Below are 18648 nucleotides of genomic sequence, written 5' to 3'. Positions count from 1 at the left end.
AAGGGGGCCTCGTCTTTGGCGAGTGCGCTGGAGACCCTGGCTGCTGAGTAAATCCGAGAGCAAGGCATATTTAGGGGCTCTGACCACCTCTGGGGCTTGTAGTCCGCTTTGCCCCCAGCTGGAAAGGTGCAGCCGCGCTCGCACCCCCTTGTGCTCCAAACAGCACTTCTGAGAACCTACAAAACACTGGTCAAAAGAAGAATTACAGTGTTTTTTTTTCTCCTGAAAGATACTTCATAGCTGTACTAAAGCAGAAGCTATTAAGTGCTGAGCAGAGTTTAAAACCACAAAAGACTCCGCAGAGACCTATTTAAAAGATGTCTGTAGGTAACAATACGTAGACTTATTTGTAGTCTGGCTGTCTTCACAGTATATCATTGTGTTACATTTTTGTGGTTGGAATTCAGTGTCTCGATTTGACCAGTGAAAGGAGAAAGATAAGTCACAGTGCCAGGTTTTGATTTCCAAAAGCTACAGCGTGTTTGCGAAATGCACTTGATGGACAGCGGCTGATTGCGTCCAAAACCTTCAGGCAAAGCAATACGAATACTTTGTGTTGCGATTTGTCAGCAGAAGCAAATCAGCGATAGAAGCCCTGTGCAATGCTCTAGGACAACCGTGGCCATTTCTGCCTTTTATCGGTATGATGTCAACAGGAATATCGAAAATACTAATAGGCCACGTATGGGAGTATTACGTGTTACATACGCTGTTTATGTGGATAGAGACATATGCGTATATTAGCTTTGGTAATTCCCGCCCGTGCTGGGAGCTGACTAGCTGGAACCTGCTTCTCCCTCAAGTCCTGGCTTCCCTGTAGCATTTAAATTAATCACCACACTATGTGTTTTGAATAAGCTTCACTTCGATAATTGGATTCTGTAAGGTAATAAATGTAAACAGAGAGTGCACAGCAAGACCAAAATAGCCCCATTACACTATCACAATGGGAAGCATTTCATTTTAGAGCATAAAAATCCATCTTTCCAGAGGTATGTTGCCTCTCCTCGGTTCTGGGAGCTGGAATGCTGCAGATAGCAGTAAGCCCTTTCTACGCACCTAGTGTTTTCATCATTGCTGACAAAACCATCCAGTGTATGTTTGTGCGAGTTATTTTTACAGCTGTTGCTAATAGCCACGTGGTAGAATGTGTTACGGTTCCTCAGGGAGCAGATGAGGGCTATTTACTCAACAAAACAATATGGCAATTTCCAATTTATTAGGCAGTGATTAAAAAGGCAGTTTTCTGCTGGTATTAACAGTGAGAAGAAACGGGTGGACACCGTGTCAGAGGTCCTGAATGTATGGCTTGATTTTCACTGAGAAGCTGGTATTACTGTCAGACTGCCGATAAATCAATGCGGTTGGCTGAATTGGTGCTTTTATCCCAGGTGTTCAGCTTTGTGGGGGTTGTGCCTGGCCTGTTCCCGGTTATCTGGAAAATAAAATAATATTGAAAATAGATTTATTTATTTTGCTAAACCACTCATGTCTGGATGAAGTAAAAGCTTGAAAGCATCTATTTACATTACAGCGTGTCACAGTATCTGGAGAGCATATGCTATAAAGGATTTTTAAACAGTTATTGCCAGGATCTAAGGTGATTGGCAGCGATCACTTAATAATACCTATCACTTCAGTAGTCTGGTTCTTTATAAAAACAAATGTCTTTTGCCTCAAAACAATTTAAGGAGAGCTAGAAAAGCATATTCACGTGTTGATTTATTTAAGATTTTATCCCTCAGGCTTAAATGTAAAAGTGCCCTATCAAAAAGCCATCATCATCAGACAAATACATTGCCAAAATGCTGCTTGAATGCATAATACGAAGTCCATTACGACTGGCGGGAATAGTCTTGTTGCACCATACTCCAGAGTTCGTAAACCTTTGTTTACTTTTATTTGATAGTTTACCAGGAAGTAGAATTTGTGTCTTTCGTTTTCAAAACAGATATTGTAGCTGCAGCTCAATACTTGCTGATTCCACCTGTCTACACCATGCATTAGGTTACGTCCTAAAAATACCCACGTGCCTTCTTGTGTCCTGTTCTTCCCAACAGCATTTAATGTGGAACACTTTCAAGTACAATAGGGGGGAAAAAGAGAGGAGGAATACTCACAATGTCTGAATTGAAGGGCTTCACATTGATGTTGCGAGTTGAACTGCTGGTAAGGGACCAGACCTTGGTTTTGTGCTTAAAGGCAGCTCTAACCTTTGGGAAAAAGAATGAAACCAGATAGATTTCTTTTGAAAAAGTTGTGTTTATTTTCACAGGCGCAGCCTACAATCATTTCCCCATTGTTCTTCCTCCACATTGTCACTGTACTACAAACAAACAATCCACCCCTAATTTTTTTTTTTTTTTAAATTTATGGTCTTATTTTAAAATTCACCTTTACTTTTCAAGTGCCCATACGTTAAATACAAAGCATTGTATAACTTTCACATTTTCTAACTGAACATAGAGCCCCAGGCTGGACCACAAGCTCTCCCCTTCGGGCAGGCTCTCCCTGCAGCGCGTGCAGCCCTGCTGGGATCCAGATGCCATGAGGTCCTAAGCCAGCTGCCAGCCGTTTGAAAACTGAAATTATTTAAAGATGCTGGATGAAATTCCCTATGGATGGAGGAATATTCTGCACCGGGGTGAAAATAATCAGCTGCATAAAGAAAAGATGGTGAGACTCATTCTTTAGGCAAGTAGGTGAGATTTATCAAGGATTGATATGATATTGCTGGAAATGATTGACCAGTGTTACGATGTTGTGATAAAGAACATCTTGTCAGGAGGGCCATAGTCTGCAAGACACACAAAGTAATCTTTCCTCCCTATTGTACACAGGCATGGTCTCAGCTACAGCACTGCGTCCAACATCCCAGGAAAAACAGGGACCAGCTGGAGACAGCCCTGAAGAGAGCAATGAGGGTGATCACAGGTGAAGCAAACACACGTTGCAAGGAGCTTAGGTTTAATCCAAAGGGAAGACTGGGGGAAGACACGGTAAGTCTTACAGTATTCCCTTTCCTGCAGAGAGGAAGGGAATTATCTACTCTTTATACACGTAGCAGCTAAAACAGGAAATAAGAAGCTCAACCTGCAGTAAGAAAGATGAAAACTACACTTTCGGAGTGGCAGTAGGGGTGCGAGCGAGGCACAGAGCCACGTTGCTGAGGGAGGCCGAGGGGCTTTGATGACTGAGCTGTCAGGGGTGACACTGGTGCTGGACGTGTGCTGCGGGAGAGGCTGCTCGCGCCCTGTCACCCCCATTCTCCTGCGCTTCTTTATAGCGGCTGTGCATTTCTCGTCCAGGAACACTGGGAATAAAGCTCTCGTTTTCACCCAACCACTTGGAAATATCTGCAGATTTCGCTTTACAGTATCTGAGTTTTACTTCTATGGTAAGACTCATATGGTAAGAACAAAATTCTCAAAAAGAATTCTCATTGTTTAGCTGAAGAAGTATTTTAGATATGCACAGCATACGATGGAGCCAGTAAGACCCGCTCTCCAAAAATGACAGTTCACATTAGCTATATATGAACTGGTTTTTGAGAATACAAATTCTGAAAAGTTTCTGAATGTAATTTCTCATGAGGTTCCTGGAAAAATGGCAGCAATTCAAATATTTGTATTTAATGTAAGGTGTTTGAGGCTTGACAGCAGGAAGAAAGCTTTCTGAGTCTGGGGGAGAATAGAATAAAGAAATATTCTTCCTCCTTATCTTTAACCTGCCTGCTTAACTTCAGCTGATTTCAATAAAGATCAAGAATTTCACAGTCGGTGCCGCTTCTCCAAACTGATTGTAGCAAAGATCATATCGATGCTCTAAGACAGAATAGGTTGGCAAACATTAATAAATAACATCTCCACAGAAGAGGTGGAGTGCTCTCGTTGCATAGGAAGGAGCAGCAGGCTATGGGGCAGAGCTAGTTAGCAGCAGCCAGGAGAGTGAGTCGTGGGGGAATCAAAGCTATGTGGGTGCTCACTGAGCAGTACCCCCATCCGCGTGCTGAGAATGGTTTCCATAAGAAACCTTCATTATCACTAACACACACTGCTCAACGTTTTCTGCTATCTGCTGTGGGAGGAGAGGATGCTGCAAGCTCCAGGCCCAGCAGAGACGGTCTCCATCAGCCATGCCTTGGCTTTGCCCGAGTTGCTCTGAGACAGCCTTAATGCAAAAAGATGCCTCTTGGTCCACTATGAAATCCCGAACTTCCTTCCAAGAAAAATACCTGGAATATGTTCTACTCTGTTTGGTTTCCCATTAAGGATTGCATGAGTAACTTCCAAAAGCGTGTTTTGCTGAGAAAAAACATTTATGTGGTTCCTCTCTGGAGCCACAGATGTAACCAAGCCAGAGGCCCCCCAGCGGGGACTGCCAGAGTGAGTCCTGCTCCCTCTGGTTAAGCATCCTCCCTTAGCAGCACAGCCCGTGCCCTGCTCAGCCCCTCCAGACATCAGGAGTGCTTCCCTGAGTCTTCAGCTGCCTTCTCTTATCTTCTTTTTTTAAAAAACAACCTTTCTAATGTTAAATAAAATAAATGTCAGGCATGGCTCAAAACGCCGTGACTCACGAAGTCACTAACAGTCATGCATTAATTGAAAAAAAAAAGAAATCAGTGGCATAACAGGCAATGATAACAGAGGAAGTATTTTCTTGTTTTACACCTATGTTACTTGAATTTGGTAACACCAAATTTGTTAACACCATTTGGTTACATACCTCTGAATTCAGAAGACAGTGAAACAGGAACATGAAAAATCCCTGAAAACAGATAAAAGGGAGAAGGGTGAGAACTGCTTGTGAAGAATGAAATACAATAATGTATTTCTTACAGTATTGTGTGAAGCAGGTATTGAGTAGCTGGAGAGCTATAAATATCGAAGAGTGGGCCAAATTGTGCCCCCTGTTAAACTGGAGAAACCTGAAGCATTACGTTACTCTGAGGCTTGTCTGGATCTTTTACCTCCTGTAAAACAGCATCTCCTAAACCTTGGGGTGCTAAAGGAGAAATCTGGTTGAAAAGGAGCCAGAATTCTGTTTTCATTGTAAGAGAACTTTCTGTCTGTGCTTGCAAAGGTAAAGGCAGAGGGAAATGCTCTTTGGGAAACACCAGATCAATATTTTTCACTTTAGAAAACAGCAGTATTAGCATTAGGAAAACTTTCACAAAAGAATTTTGCTATCTTTGGGCTTTTTGTCCAGTGGAAAGTGAAAAAGTACCATCTCCTTTCCCACCCAAAATAATTTTATTTTCTTTTGGGAAGTATTCAGTCAAACTTATGTTTTTTATTTTGGATGAAAATTTGAACTTTTCTTATCAGCTTATGGGGAGAACTCTGTTGAACTCATTTTGTGACCGTAGCAGTATTTTTTCCTGACACAAAAAAGGATTTACAAAAGTTTTTTTTTTTTCCTCTTTGTAATCATTATTCGGGAAGGAATTGTAATACAGCTATAGATTTATGCCTCTACTGAAATATCCACTTAAAGCTAAGCAGATGCTTATATTCCTTCTTGCACAGAGCTATTCTTCTGGATTGGTGTCTTAAGACGAGGAGGGTCTAATTGCATGCAAGAGTCACATGCTGGTTTCTGCAGCATGCGGAATAGCTCCGCTTTTCTCCTTACGCTGCACGATACCCACAAACTTCTCTTCGCTTTCATTTAGTCTCAGTAATGAAGCGTCAAACTGACACTGAAAAATTGTTCTGGTATCTCTACTAAAAAATCTTTCCTGTGGTACACAGTGCTGGAAGAATGAATTTGTTTTCTCTAGCTCATCATCTCATTTATTTAATTATTGCTACTGGAAGCACTAAGGAGCGGGATAAAAGTTCTGTTCATACAAACACTAAACAATTGCCAGCGCTGTATGGTCAGCACAGACTTAAAAGACAGAGGAAGGACCATAGGAAAAAACCCAATAAACACAAGCATCTGAAAACATTATGAATGATCTGTTCATTGGATCTCAGCAGCCGTTCAGTAGCCATAAACTTTCCCACCAGGTACTTACTTGTAGTGAATTGAAAACAGCAAATATATATTGAAATACTAATGCGTGGGCATTGACAGCCAAAATCCCAAAGATCCACGAGCTTCCCAAGATTGGTAAGAGAACAGCGACGGCTTTAGCTGTTAGTCTGAAAGAAAATGAAAATAGGAAATGTGATGAGACAGTTAAACAAATTTGAGCCCACATGCCGGGGAGTATATCAGTTATGCCTTGGCAGCAAGGCAGAGTGTGTCTGACTCTCTTCGTCATGTAATTCTTTTAATGGGCAAGTCTCTTAATTACTCATTCTTCATCTATGGAAACGGGGATAACAGAACTCTCGTATCACATGGCATAAATACAGGCCGAGAATCAGCAACTGAGGGTGCAGGGGAAGAGATGGAGAGATGGTCCTATAACCACAGCAGCCATATCTTCAGTTTACAGTGAAGTGCCATCATTTTGTCAGTGAGGAGCGAAGTGTAAGAGTCGAAAACAGAGGTCAGAAGCTGAGAAAGGCAGTATCACCTGGAAAAACTAAAACTACTGTATATAGTATTGTCGTGGTTTGGAATGCCGGAACCAGGACAAGTATATATCCAGAATAGATCTGCTCAGCACTATAGTTAAGTCAAGACAACACAGTATTTCCTTTCTAGAAAGTGACTTGGGATTTTTAATCACCACAAATAGGAAGAAACACGATGTACCTCTGCAAAATGCAAAGCCTCTAACACCAGCGTATTATTCTGCTGCCACCCTGCTTTGTTCTGAGTTGATTCAGAGAAACGTATGCCAAATACTGAAATAGCTTGTGTTTCTCAGAGGTCCCTACTGATATATGTTCACTCTGCTTAGCTTGGAGTATTTGGCAGAATTTCAATACAAGGTGCTACGACAGCTAAAAAGCTAATAGCACTGAGAAAGTAAGAGGGATTTTTGGTTTTGCCTCAATGAGCTCTGTACAGTATGTTTGTTCTAGTGGTAGATGAAAAGCAATTGTGGTATACCAGAGAATTAAATGATTGCGGAAAGTTTTCTGCAGCAGCTGAATTCTGTGGACCAAATTTTATATAAAGAGTAAGAAAAGGGAATCACAGAGAAAAACAAAGGCATTGTGTTTAGAATTGTTAAATTGCAGTTATGTCTCTTCAGTGTGTTCGCAGTCTTCTACATTAAAGACCAAAGAACTTTCTACAAGGAGCTCATTTCCTTCATCTGCAACAGGAATTAAGGGCAGCCAAACCTCACAGAGCACTTGGGACCCTGCAGAAGAGGCACTGGCAATCCTTGCATCCGTTTTCTGCTCTGGTGGAAGCATTGCTAGTATCTCTCTCTGCAACTGAGCTCCACTCAGCCACTTCCAAGAAAGAGAGGCACAACTGATGAAATTTAACTCACAAATATTATTGCTTATTCCACACAAATGTCTTCTCCTTATGAAGTCCTCAGAGCATCGTCTCTGATTCATGCTAATCAATTGCTTTAAAGAATTGTACTTTTGTGACTGCGTACAGCCTGTAATACTGACTTCAGGAGTGTGGTAGTAACAGCCCTGCAGAGTGTTGCTGGTGTAATAACAGAAAGAATAGGAAGACACCCGGATTACTCTCTGGAAGTCCTTTCCACAGGATGCTATGGATATCTAACAAGGCTCCTATAAATTCACAGACTATAGTTCTCTTGTGGATTGTTAAATGTGACAATTCAGATGCAGCCGCTTGTGCAGGAAGTCCCTAATCTTTAGTGTGCTGAAAGGTGGGAGGAAGTATTTGGAGAAGAATCACTCTGCTTGACCTTTCCAGTGGGGATGGAGGGTCGGATGGACCCTCAGCCTATCTGGTTTAATTTGAGATGGCAGTCCTTCTGTTCTTAGCTTAATCCATCTGGCTTTTTGATTAAAACTATAAACACCTTCACAGCCTGTTTTCACATCAATTTGACCCAGTAAAGGCAGGTGTAAAACAGAGCAGGGCCGGGTGACCAATAATGGAGTTAATAAGTCATCACTCACTTTTTCCCAGTAAGCGCTATACATCTAGTTCCCAGCACTGGGCAACCCAAAAGCATTCCTGATGTCTGTCCACTCTGTAATCACTCAAAGCCCCCCACGAATCCCACAGGGCAAAACATTCTTGCTGTCAAGACCCTACTAACAAGACAGCCCAGTGCAATCTTGCCTGTCAAGGATGAATAGATGTCGAATCTTTGCACGCCCAGACACCATATTTGCAGTGACAGCTATCAAAGGACAAACTCATCCTCGCGGGCAGCTGAGTACAATTTTGGTGGTACAAGACAGAAAGCACAAAGAAGGGACCTGTCCCCATTTGAAACATCCTGAACCATCACGGCAGATAGATCTCATTGCTACTTACCACAGCACTTGCAAACACTTAACTCCTGTTGTAGCCCGCGGGATTTAAGCACATGCTTACAACTAAACATGGGTTTAAAATATTTCAGTGAATTTAGTCTATGGTACAATTATAGATAAAGAAGCCAAGAGGGCAGTAAAGGGAACAGGGGTAGTGAGAAACTGAAAGTCAGTCCACGCTCGCTAAAGCTACATTTTTCAGAAATTAGCAGACTTCTATTTAGTTGGAAACCTGTGCAAGAGAGAAAGTTGTTTTAGGGAGATTAATGTCCTACTTGTGCCTTTTAGCCCCTCATACAGATTAAAGACAGGTTCAGGAGACAAGTGTGTAGAGCTGCATGACAAGAGACCACTTGTAATTACAACAAACATAAAATAAATGAGAATTTTGTACAACACAATTCAATGAAGAAATCTTTTAATTAAACTTAGAGACCAGACATCTTGTTCATTTCAGTGACCTGAGCACACACTTTGTTATATCCTTGATTAAAAGTGTGTGTTGGCTTCAGGTTTATGGGGAAATCTGGGACGGGGAAGAATCTGGAATCATCTTCTTTTTTTTTTTCTGTATTGATTCTTATATTTATGTCCTTGGCCATGAAAATTTCTGCACAATTCAATTTAGCTCTGCAAAGAGTTTTTTCAGCCAGAAAATGAAGGAATACCTTAAAGCCTGAGCTCTCCTATTTAATTAAAAAATGTATTTTAAAAGATACAATTTCAAAACAACCGATACAAGTTTGTTTTAATGAATCAAGGATGCTTTGGGTTTTTTTCTCTGTTAAGATTAAGGTTCATCACTTCAACTCTACCGTAAGAAGTGCTCCACTGGGGAGCTGCCAGCAGACCACCTCTTGCGATCACCTTTGGGCAGAAAGAGCTGTATAATCCTACAGAGCCCCTGTGCCTTCAGGAAAGTGCACCTGTGCGGGACGCGGGGCAGACGGGGGAACGCAAACACCTGGAAGATGGAGTAGGTACATTCTGATTCCATGACGGTTTAGATGTCCTCTCTAACCTGATGCAGCAGGTGATTAGTATGCCCAACACAGCTACGCTTGTACAACTGTCTTTGTTACAAACCACCCTTTTTTCTTTTTTTCTTTTGTTCTCACACTCTCAATTTTTATAAAATTTGCAGTTTGGAATATAATTTTCCCCAGCTGGTTTGTTGCCAAAAATAAGTTTTCATTATTTCTCTTTGCATCGGAGCATGAAAAGCTTCATCTGTAATTTGCAGTTGGGAACAGAATAGATTCGGTACTCAATTTCATTTGTTTTCAAAATCATTCTTAGAGTTTGGATTTTCAGGAGCCTTTAACATCACAAATGCCTTAGACATTTTCAAAAATAATGTATCAGTAAAGACTGCTCACTATTAAGCACAGGGTTCAGCACATGTGCAGCAGAAATACATAGCTAAACATGAAAACAAAATACAGATATATGGGATTTTTCATACAAATGTATTAGTGTTTCAAGCACTGAAAAGCAGCTATGTGAGGGTGAAATTCATGTAAGACTAAGGGTCAGCTCTGCGTATGCATCACTTAAATTTCTTAAGTCTTTTTTTTGCCCAATTATTGCATGGCTTTCTATGCTTGCGTGCTCTGAATTTCATCCTATGTATGAGGTTACTAGTTCAAGGTGTTTATGAGCTTTACTCACAAAGCAAAGGACTCAGCTCTATTGTTCCTGGTCCTCTTTTATTTTCTTCCACTTACCCCTCCCCTTCCCATCCTTATTTCATTATGACTTTGAACTTTAAAAAAGAAAAATACTAAATGTGAAATGCTGTGTCAGAACACCATTAAGGTGGCAAGGTTAAAAAATCTTAGAAATACAGAAGTTAATGTTCCACTAGGCACATTAATTCTGACACACTGCACATACTTTTTATTTTTATTATTCCCATCTTTCTTTGCTACATGAGTATTTCAGTAGATTAGTTCTAGTACACTAATATATAGAGCGCAATCAAATACATGTTGGTTTTGGAGAAGGAACACTGCATGACTTAAACTGTGCAACCTTAAAAAAAACAGTCACTACCACCGCTTGAGCTTTTTATTGTCTATGAAATTGGTGACATGAAGGAGCAATACTTTGGGGCAGGGGCAGGTCTTACTTTGCAGATATTGAGGTCCAGCCCCACCAGGACTTCATAAACCTTGCTAAAATCTTTCTTTGTCCTTGTGCCCTAATGTGTCAGGAAACAGAACGGCCACTGCCTTACAAAGGACCCTGGAAATTTCTCCTGTGTGCCCCTTCTCGTGCTCTGGCCTTTGAAATTAGAAGCAGCCTCACAGCCTGTTTCTTACCTACACTTTTAAAAGCTCAGATATCATTACTCTTCTGCAGTCTAACACCATGAAGTTTGGTGAGCTTTTTGTCTCTCTGCATCTATATACACTGAATGATCAGTCCTGGAACTAATTAATTAGGAACAAAGCAAAACCAGCACAAAAGATTTCTTTTCTGCTTTCTATCATTTCCTTTTGCCAATATATTTTTTTAAGGTATGTACCTGTTATTATTTCGCATTATAGACAACTTCTGGAAAATACAAAAAATGTCTTGAGTCTGATTACATTTTCTATATCCAGTGTATATATTTTGATATCCAGTGGGGGTTGGACTAGATGACCTTTAAAGGTGCCTTCCAACCCAAACTATTCTGTGATTCTATATGGAGTAGCCCTGGGGATGTTACTGGCGGTACATAGCCTATCTATCAACTCAGGCTACGGCTGGGGTCGTCGCTCGCTCTGCCCCAGCGCTGACAGTCCCTTCAGCTGGGCTGCGGAGACTCCTGAAGTGCCGCTCACCAAGAACCACTCTGCCGTGCCTTGGTTTCACTCAGCTTTGCGTGCTCGTTCGCTGCAACAAGCAGACAGCAATGCATTAGTACCGCACAGTGCCACCTCCTCTGCCATCGGCCCCGCAGAGCCGGCGCCGCACGTCCTATAGCTCCTGTACAGTCCCGCTCAGCCCGCGTGACGCCCCGTGCCAGGGGGCAGGGTGCAGTCCTCTGAAAATCCTTAGGAAATTTTTCTGATACACTTCTTGCAAGAACAGCGTTAACTTTATGCATTAATTGTTAATCGAGCTGTCCATTTAACGTGCATTCACCCTTTAAATCTCCTGTTGAAAAAAAAAGTATTTTTCTTCCCTTTTCCTGTTCTTACAGTTTAATTCCAATTCCTGAGAAGTAAACCTTGCTCACCAGAGGACTTCCACTCCAAATTTCTTCAGTTGGCTTTGTCTGGTTGCTTTTGTTTTGGCATTCACTTCAGTGCAGGATTTTGATATTTTCTGTGCGTCTTGCTCAGTCGGAGACAGACTGACAGCCAGCGGCTTACACCGGCGCAGATCCTGAAGTGGGCACTAATCAATCAGTAGAGGAAGGGAAGTTTTCTGAGTTGGCTATTTACCATAGGTGTATTGAGTTCCTAGTGTGCAAGAAGTACAGGTTTCGGCCCTTCTGGGATGTATTTTCATTACCAACCGCATATAAAATCATTGCACTGTTAGTGAAGTCACTAGGAACATTTTTCCGCGAGGAGGGCTGGGCCTTACAGTTTTATTGTATTTGCAATTGGTTTGGAACAGCTCTACTCAATTGAGATTGCTCCCTTCCCCTTATTTAATCTCTGCCCTTTTCTGCTATTGCCCTGAGCACGCTGTCGATATCTTACACCGATGCAGAACGACTACACTGACAGCTACAAGAAATTTCACTGCTTTCAGAAAAAAACCCCAACTTTATTAGTTCTGTGCAGGTGACCCCTAATTCACAAATCAATTTTATTGGTTATATATAGAGCACTAATCCTCTTAAGACTTCTGACATCCACTTTTCAGTCATGATGCCTGCTGAAGTAAGAACTAAATTCAGACCCATAAGCCAAGATTATATAATAATTGGAGGAACGTTGCCTAAAAGAAGCAAGAATCCTTCACAACAATTCACCAAAACTGTTATCCTGACAAATAGGCCTCTTAACTGAATTTTCTCTCTTGTTTCTTAAACTCTTCAATGGCCACTGTCAGCAGTATCCTTTGTAAATCCAAATAAATAAATCCAAAAACCTGTAACTAACATTTCAGACTAATGCCGGGACGAGTTGAATTTAGCTTCGGTTTCCCATTTGTTACAAGTAACATTCACTAACCCCAAAGCTGGAAAGCTGCTGGGAAAGCACACGCAGCAATTCTAACTACGGATGAAGATGTTTCTCATTCACGTTCCGCGGTGCTTCCCCCACGCGCCCCCTCGGCTCCCTCCGGCCAGCACTGGGGCTTCCCGCCTCCTGCTGCCTGCGGAAGGGCACTCAGGAGCACTGTGTGCTGCTGCTCACTTGGTGACCTGGTTCTCCAAGGAGCAACCCCAACACCAAGCGATTTAGGTGGCGAGTTGCCACCAACGGCAAACAGACAAATGGAAGAATACTGCTAACAACTTGTCCTTTTTAGTGAACGGCAACGAAAACATACACAACGGTCTTTGGGGCTGATCCAAAGCCACTGATATCATTTGGAGTCTACAGGATCAAACTCTCTTTCACTCCTCAGTGAAGAACAGCCAAGTCTCAGCAGAGTCATGCGCTGTGGGCGGTATCAGCAGCTCAGCAGAGCAGCCAAAGCACGGGCTTGCGAGTCAAATCCCGCAGGCCCCCGTCTAACTTAGCAACCGATTTGCTCCGCACACTGCACGCAGGTGACATTGAGAGTAGGTGTTCGGGTTTTTTTCAAAACGAAATGAATCTCTGAACGCTGCTAGACACCTTGATCTAACGAGTAGAGCTCTCATCTCAGAAAGGACAGACATGGATTTTAATTCTGCTCCTGCCACTGAGCAGTAGCTCATGAACTTCGGCAAATATACATGCACCTTTTTCTCCTCCTACACTTTGTCTTGGCTATATAGACAATAAAGCTGATGGCACAAGGAATGTCTTTTAATTAGCACATATACAGTTCCTAGCCTAATCTCAGATGATTTCTAAGCACAACTATAAATTTAAAAAAAAAAAAGAAAAGACAAACCCACTGGTAACTGCAAATGCCATTTCCCATTTTCCCAAATGTTATTTGCCCTTTCAAAGCAATGTTGTGAAACTGAATAAGAAATATTTACAGAGACTTCAGATCATTGCTTTCTGGTGGGTGCCATTTATAATCCAGGGAAGACACTGCTAGTCGAAAGTATTGTAGCTATTAAAAATATATATATATATATATAGGCTGCAACAGCAACTGAATTCAGATTGTTTTTTTTTATCATGCGAGTGGGAAGGGGGGTGGCATTCCTCCTTTTTTGTTATGCTCAGTGCACAATACCCAGCGCTCTCACCCGAGACGGCAGGTGCTGCCAACGCAGTGCCACTTCTCCTAAGTCTTCCCAAAAGCTGAAGCTGCCTTTAGTTGATACAGCATTTGCCCAGAATATAGGAGTCTGGGCTCAAACCACTCTTCTGCCTAAGGGCTTGCACTTCCCTCTTTTCCAGAAGAGCATTTTGATTCCCTGCTTGATGGTCATTCTCACCTACTGAACCCGTTCCACTTATATTAAATAATTAAATATTCCCTGGGTCAGAGAGAGCAGGTGTTCTCCACAGATTACTCATGAGGCACTCCACTGAGAGAGGAGTCCTACCTAATCCTTGCTTTATTAGTAATTCTTACTTTATATTAAATATTCAGTGGAGCAGGGACTGAAATCCAAGTCTCCCTTCAAACCCCCATCAAGCCTGACAAAATAATGGCCGTGACCAGAAATGGAGGTACCTTAAGAACTTCAATACTGAGAAGGCAATGCCAGGGGCTAGTAGCATTGACTTTTGACTTCAGCGCCTACCCAGGGATTCAGGAATCCATGTCCTGCTCAGGCCTCCCACAGATCAGGTCCCGTGTCACCTCCATCACCTCCTGATCCTAAAACTACAAAAGAAAAAAATACTTCTCAAAGGAAGTAATAAGTACTTGGCTAAAACATGTACTTCTCCTTGTCTTTAATGCAACCTGGTAAAAGAATATAAAGAATGAAAATGTAATGTTCTTGCAAGCTGAGTTTTCAGTGGTTGTGGTTTTCCCAGGGGAACTGAATTTGCAGTGGGATTTTTCTATTCTCTTTCTAAAATTCCTTTCTCCGACGTTTTTGACACTAATTCTCTCATGGCACTGCTGCTGAGACAGCATTCTCTGCTTCTCCATCCCCAAGTCCAAGGTTAGAGCTAATTTTCCACTGAACTTTGCCATCGAGTCATCAAAGAAAACACTAAGAGCTCATTCTCACACTGGAAGAATGTTCCACAGCCAATCGAGGAGTATTAGTGATTGGGTTTGGGTGAGGAGATACAGTACCTGCACGGAGAGGCTTTGTAGCACAGGATACCCACCTGTGCGTGAATTCATTCCCAAGAGACACCCAAAAGATTCTCTGTTCTTGGTGAAGTCGTCGTTTTTAAAAGGCGACTGGGAGCTTTTGCTAGTGAATAGACTTGTTGCATATTTCTGCTTTAATCATGAAAGCATTGTGTCTCCCTGTGCTTCCTTCCATGCTCTGCTTCTACTGAAGCATCACTTGAACCTCAGGAACAGCCCCAGAAAACAGAGTATGTTTTCGCTTTTCCTATAGCAACCCCTTAAAAGAACACACAGTATAAATATTTCCAGTTAGATGATCACGTAAGATCTGCTGAGTACCACATAGGCGAGCAACAATACAATCCTTTTGCCAACAATCATTTATAATAAATTCACACTCGATGGTGCATTTCATTAATATCCAGGTAGACATAAAGGGTGGACTGTTTGTTGTGGTCACATGTTAAATTCTTTGGAAGTCAAAAAAATGTGGCTGCTGCAAAAGTCTTTTGGGAGACTCTGTAGTGGGCGACAGAACTAATTTCCCAGCAGGTGGTATCGACAATCATGGCCAGAAGCCAAAATAATCACATTCTCAGAAAACCGTGTGGAAAATGAAAGCAACTTAAAAGAACAAGCTCTAATTCTTACAATAGTGAAGATTTATGGATTTCTTGAACACAAACCATTCACTTCCCTATTTCTTACAGTGTTTGTTTCTTCCTTAAAAGCTGATTCTGGAGTTACTTTAAAGGAAGTAAGAGGGGGGAAGAAAGATAAGAAAATATGACCCACTTCCACTTCAGGGACTCTTTAATACTCTCACAAAAGCAGATTGACTGGGAAGTCTGGAGGGATTAATTTGTTGTTTTAAAAAGAAAATAAATTGCAATGTTCTACTAGGTCAGGTCTATTTTATATAGCATGCTATTATTAAGCATTGCTTTGTTTCCAAAGGTGGAACAGTCCTCTTGTTTTTTCAGTTTGCACCTTTCAGAGAAAGCACCCAAGGAAAGATCAGCGTTTTTTTCTCACAACCAGACAACCGATACCATGCAGAAGGATTTGGTTTCATCCATATATACAGTTAGCCGTGAGCTGGTCCTGGGTTGAAAAAGGTTATGGCATTATTTCTGTTTCTAGACCAGACAAAGATATCAAATGATTAATTGCCAAATATCACCATAAAGTTAGTTACAGGAGCAACATATTGCTGGGATAATCTAACCTTGGCTGCTCTGGACGCTCCGCATATGTGAGAACAGATGTTCCTTCAGAGCCCCCCTTCCTCTAACAGGGACGGCGTGCCTGGCTCCACGCTGGACTCAGCCCGGGAGAAGGAGTTTCTTACGACAGCTTATTCCCAGAAAACTCATTACCTGTCTCTTCCAAGGACAAGGCAATGGAAGTGTCCCAAAGGGCAGATCCTGCCTCTGGGTGCCAGATGGATCAGGCTAGATGGCATCTACTTCTTTTCTCCAACATTTGCACCTAATTATTTCTTCCACTGCAGTCTTCATTGTTTTATCCGTTTTCAAAGCTCCCAATGCAGGACCTCTTCCGTCTCATGACGGCGTTCTGTATAGACTGTCCCCAGGTGTATTGTCAGTGTGAGGCATTACATTACCCCAACTACTTTAGCCCAACACTCACTATTTTTAATTGGCTAAATCTCTGCAAGTCATCTTGAAACAATATTCTGAAAATTAGTCTTATTGCACTATTTACAGCCATCAGAATCTTTTTTTATAGTTATTATATCATGCGGTGAAAATCTTTGTTTTCCCGGCAGTAAACCAGGATGACAGACCCAGGGCTAATAAAGAGGAATTGTCAAATTACAGAAGTTATGAAAAAGGACCTTGTAGCGTTCACTTTTCCTTACATAACAGGAGATTTGAGGGAAGAATTCACATGACTGGAATACTGATATGAAAGGGCACAACTTGTTCAGAAAGGACACTCCAGGAAAAAGAAAAGGTATATCAAAAATGTAGACCTGCTCAGAGAGCCAGAAACTATAGGCAGACAGACCTTCCAAATATCTCTGAGTGAAAATAAAGGCAAAGGAAAGGGGAACAGTATGGCAGCGTACGTCTATTTTGGCTTACCAAACCAGGAGGCTAATGTGGATGGGCCCTTTTTTATCACTAAAACATCCCATGAGTTGTCAGAAGCACAGGATTAGGTGTTAATGTGGAGCTAGCTTCACTTAATGATAATTATAATGAAATACAGTTTATAAAAGTAGGGGGGGGTTAAGATTTGTAAAACTGCAGCCAGTAATGTAACCCCATTACGATTTTTTTTTCCTTACTCTGGGATGTCAAACCAGGAACACAGAATCACAGAATGGTCAGGGTTGGAAGGGACCTCTGGAGATCATCTAGTCCAACCCCCCTGCCAGAGCAGGGTCACCTACAACAGGTTGCACAGGACGGCGTCCAGGCGGGTTTGGAATGGCTCCAGAGTGGGAGACGCCCCCACCTCTCTGGGCAGTCTGTGCCACTGCTCCACTACCCTCAAAGTGAAGAAGTTCCTCCTCATGTTAAGATGGAACTTCCTATGTTCAAGCTTGTGCCTGTTACCCCTCGTCCTATCACTGGGCACCACTGAAAAAAGACTGCTCCCATCCCCCTGGCACCATATGTTAAAAATATGAAGCAGCCCTACTTTGTGCTCCGTGCTGGTGATGTCTGAGCTGGAGCATCATACTGGGGTTTGGGTATCAGATTTCAAGAAAAGTGTGGTACTCTGGAAAGACTCCGGAGGCAAGCGCCAAGAATGATTGCTAGTCTGGGAAATGTGGCCCGTCAAAAATGGGACAACTTTTGAGTACGTAAGTTTGAAGGGAAGGAAAGAAACTGTTGTCGATGCCCACTGGAGAAGGACAGGCTCCTATTTGTCCTTTCTTAAACTGCCATTGTGGAAACGTCAAACTTTTTTAAAAAGAAGCCATTACGAAAAAACTTTGGAGCTAGCTACAGCCTGGAGAGACTCAAATTGCCATCACCAGAGGCTTTTACCACTGTAAGTGATTGTGTTCTACACACAATTCAAACTGCTCAGGAGCAATTACACAGCCAGGTACCACTGTTCAGCTGACAAGTGGCAACGAACTTCATAGCTTGGGCGTTCTGTATGCCCAGGAACACCCAGAAAAAGCAGCTACGCGGAGACGGGGGTTATTGGAAATCCGGAGGTTTGGCTCTTAGCCTGAAGTCAGTGGGGCCCATAGTTTAATTTAGGATGACAAAGTAACAATCACATCAGCCCATACGCAAAATTTCTGTGGAATAACATTCACCCCCCAAGGAGCTGAACTCTGAAAATGATCTCTTGACCTAAACAGTCTCAGTGACCCTTAATTATGCAATGATATCAACAGAAAGATCGTTCTCTCATTTCCATGGCAACGGTACCAGCGAACAGCAAAACTATCAAGGTCAGGCATATAAACTGAGAAAGAAAAGTAATTTTCTGTGTAATGGTTCATATGAGCTTTAACTGCAGTAGTGGCAAATAAATAGCCGTATACTTGCTTGATCGCCTGTCTCAAATGTACATAAGGGAAAAAAAAGAATTGCTGAAGTACAGCTACAATCACGCTGCCTCGCTCTCTGCCTTCTAGAAGCTGCTAGTGACTGCTGCTTCGGAGGGTACCGCGGACTGCAGAAAAGCATCCAGCTATGCCATGCTGTGATGTGGGGAACTTGATTTGTTATTAAGCTGGCATTAAAGTTAAGTCAGGCAACGTACAGCTTTTATCAAGTTTATCAAAGGTAATGAAAAGCCCAGTCAGAAAAGTTCCAAAAAAGTATTTTCTAATTTGTCAAAATCAAAATGTTTTACTGACTGGTTTGATCGCCACCTTCTCCCAGGGACTGCCTTTGCAAAT

General features: G+C 42.1%; 1 protein-coding gene across 1 annotated transcript in view; it reads right to left on the bottom strand.

Annotated features, from left to right (window-relative positions):
- Window positions 1-847: 847 nt before the first annotated feature.
- GPR133 (G protein-coupled receptor 133) overlaps window positions 848-18648 on the bottom strand; it is a 156232-nt gene continuing 138431 nt past the window's right edge. Inside the window, exons 22-25 of the mRNA XM_009888102.1 lie at window positions 6023-6149; window positions 4726-4767; window positions 2121-2213; window positions 848-1435 (exon numbers count right to left, since the gene is read on the bottom strand). Of these exons, the coding sequence (XP_009886404.1) occupies window positions 1340-1435; window positions 2121-2213; window positions 4726-4767; window positions 6023-6149 (358 nt within the window). The 3' untranslated portion in view covers window positions 848-1339. The remainder of the gene's footprint in view (window positions 1436-2120; window positions 2214-4725; window positions 4768-6022; window positions 6150-18648) is intronic.

The sequence above is a fragment of the Charadrius vociferus genome, unplaced genomic scaffold, assembly GCF_000708025.1.
Source record: "Charadrius vociferus isolate BGI_N301 unplaced genomic scaffold, ASM70802v2 scaffold326, whole genome shotgun sequence".
NCBI lineage: Eukaryota > Metazoa > Chordata > Aves > Charadriiformes > Charadriidae > Charadrius > Charadrius vociferus.
This window is presented reverse-complemented; position numbering and strand designations above follow the sequence as displayed.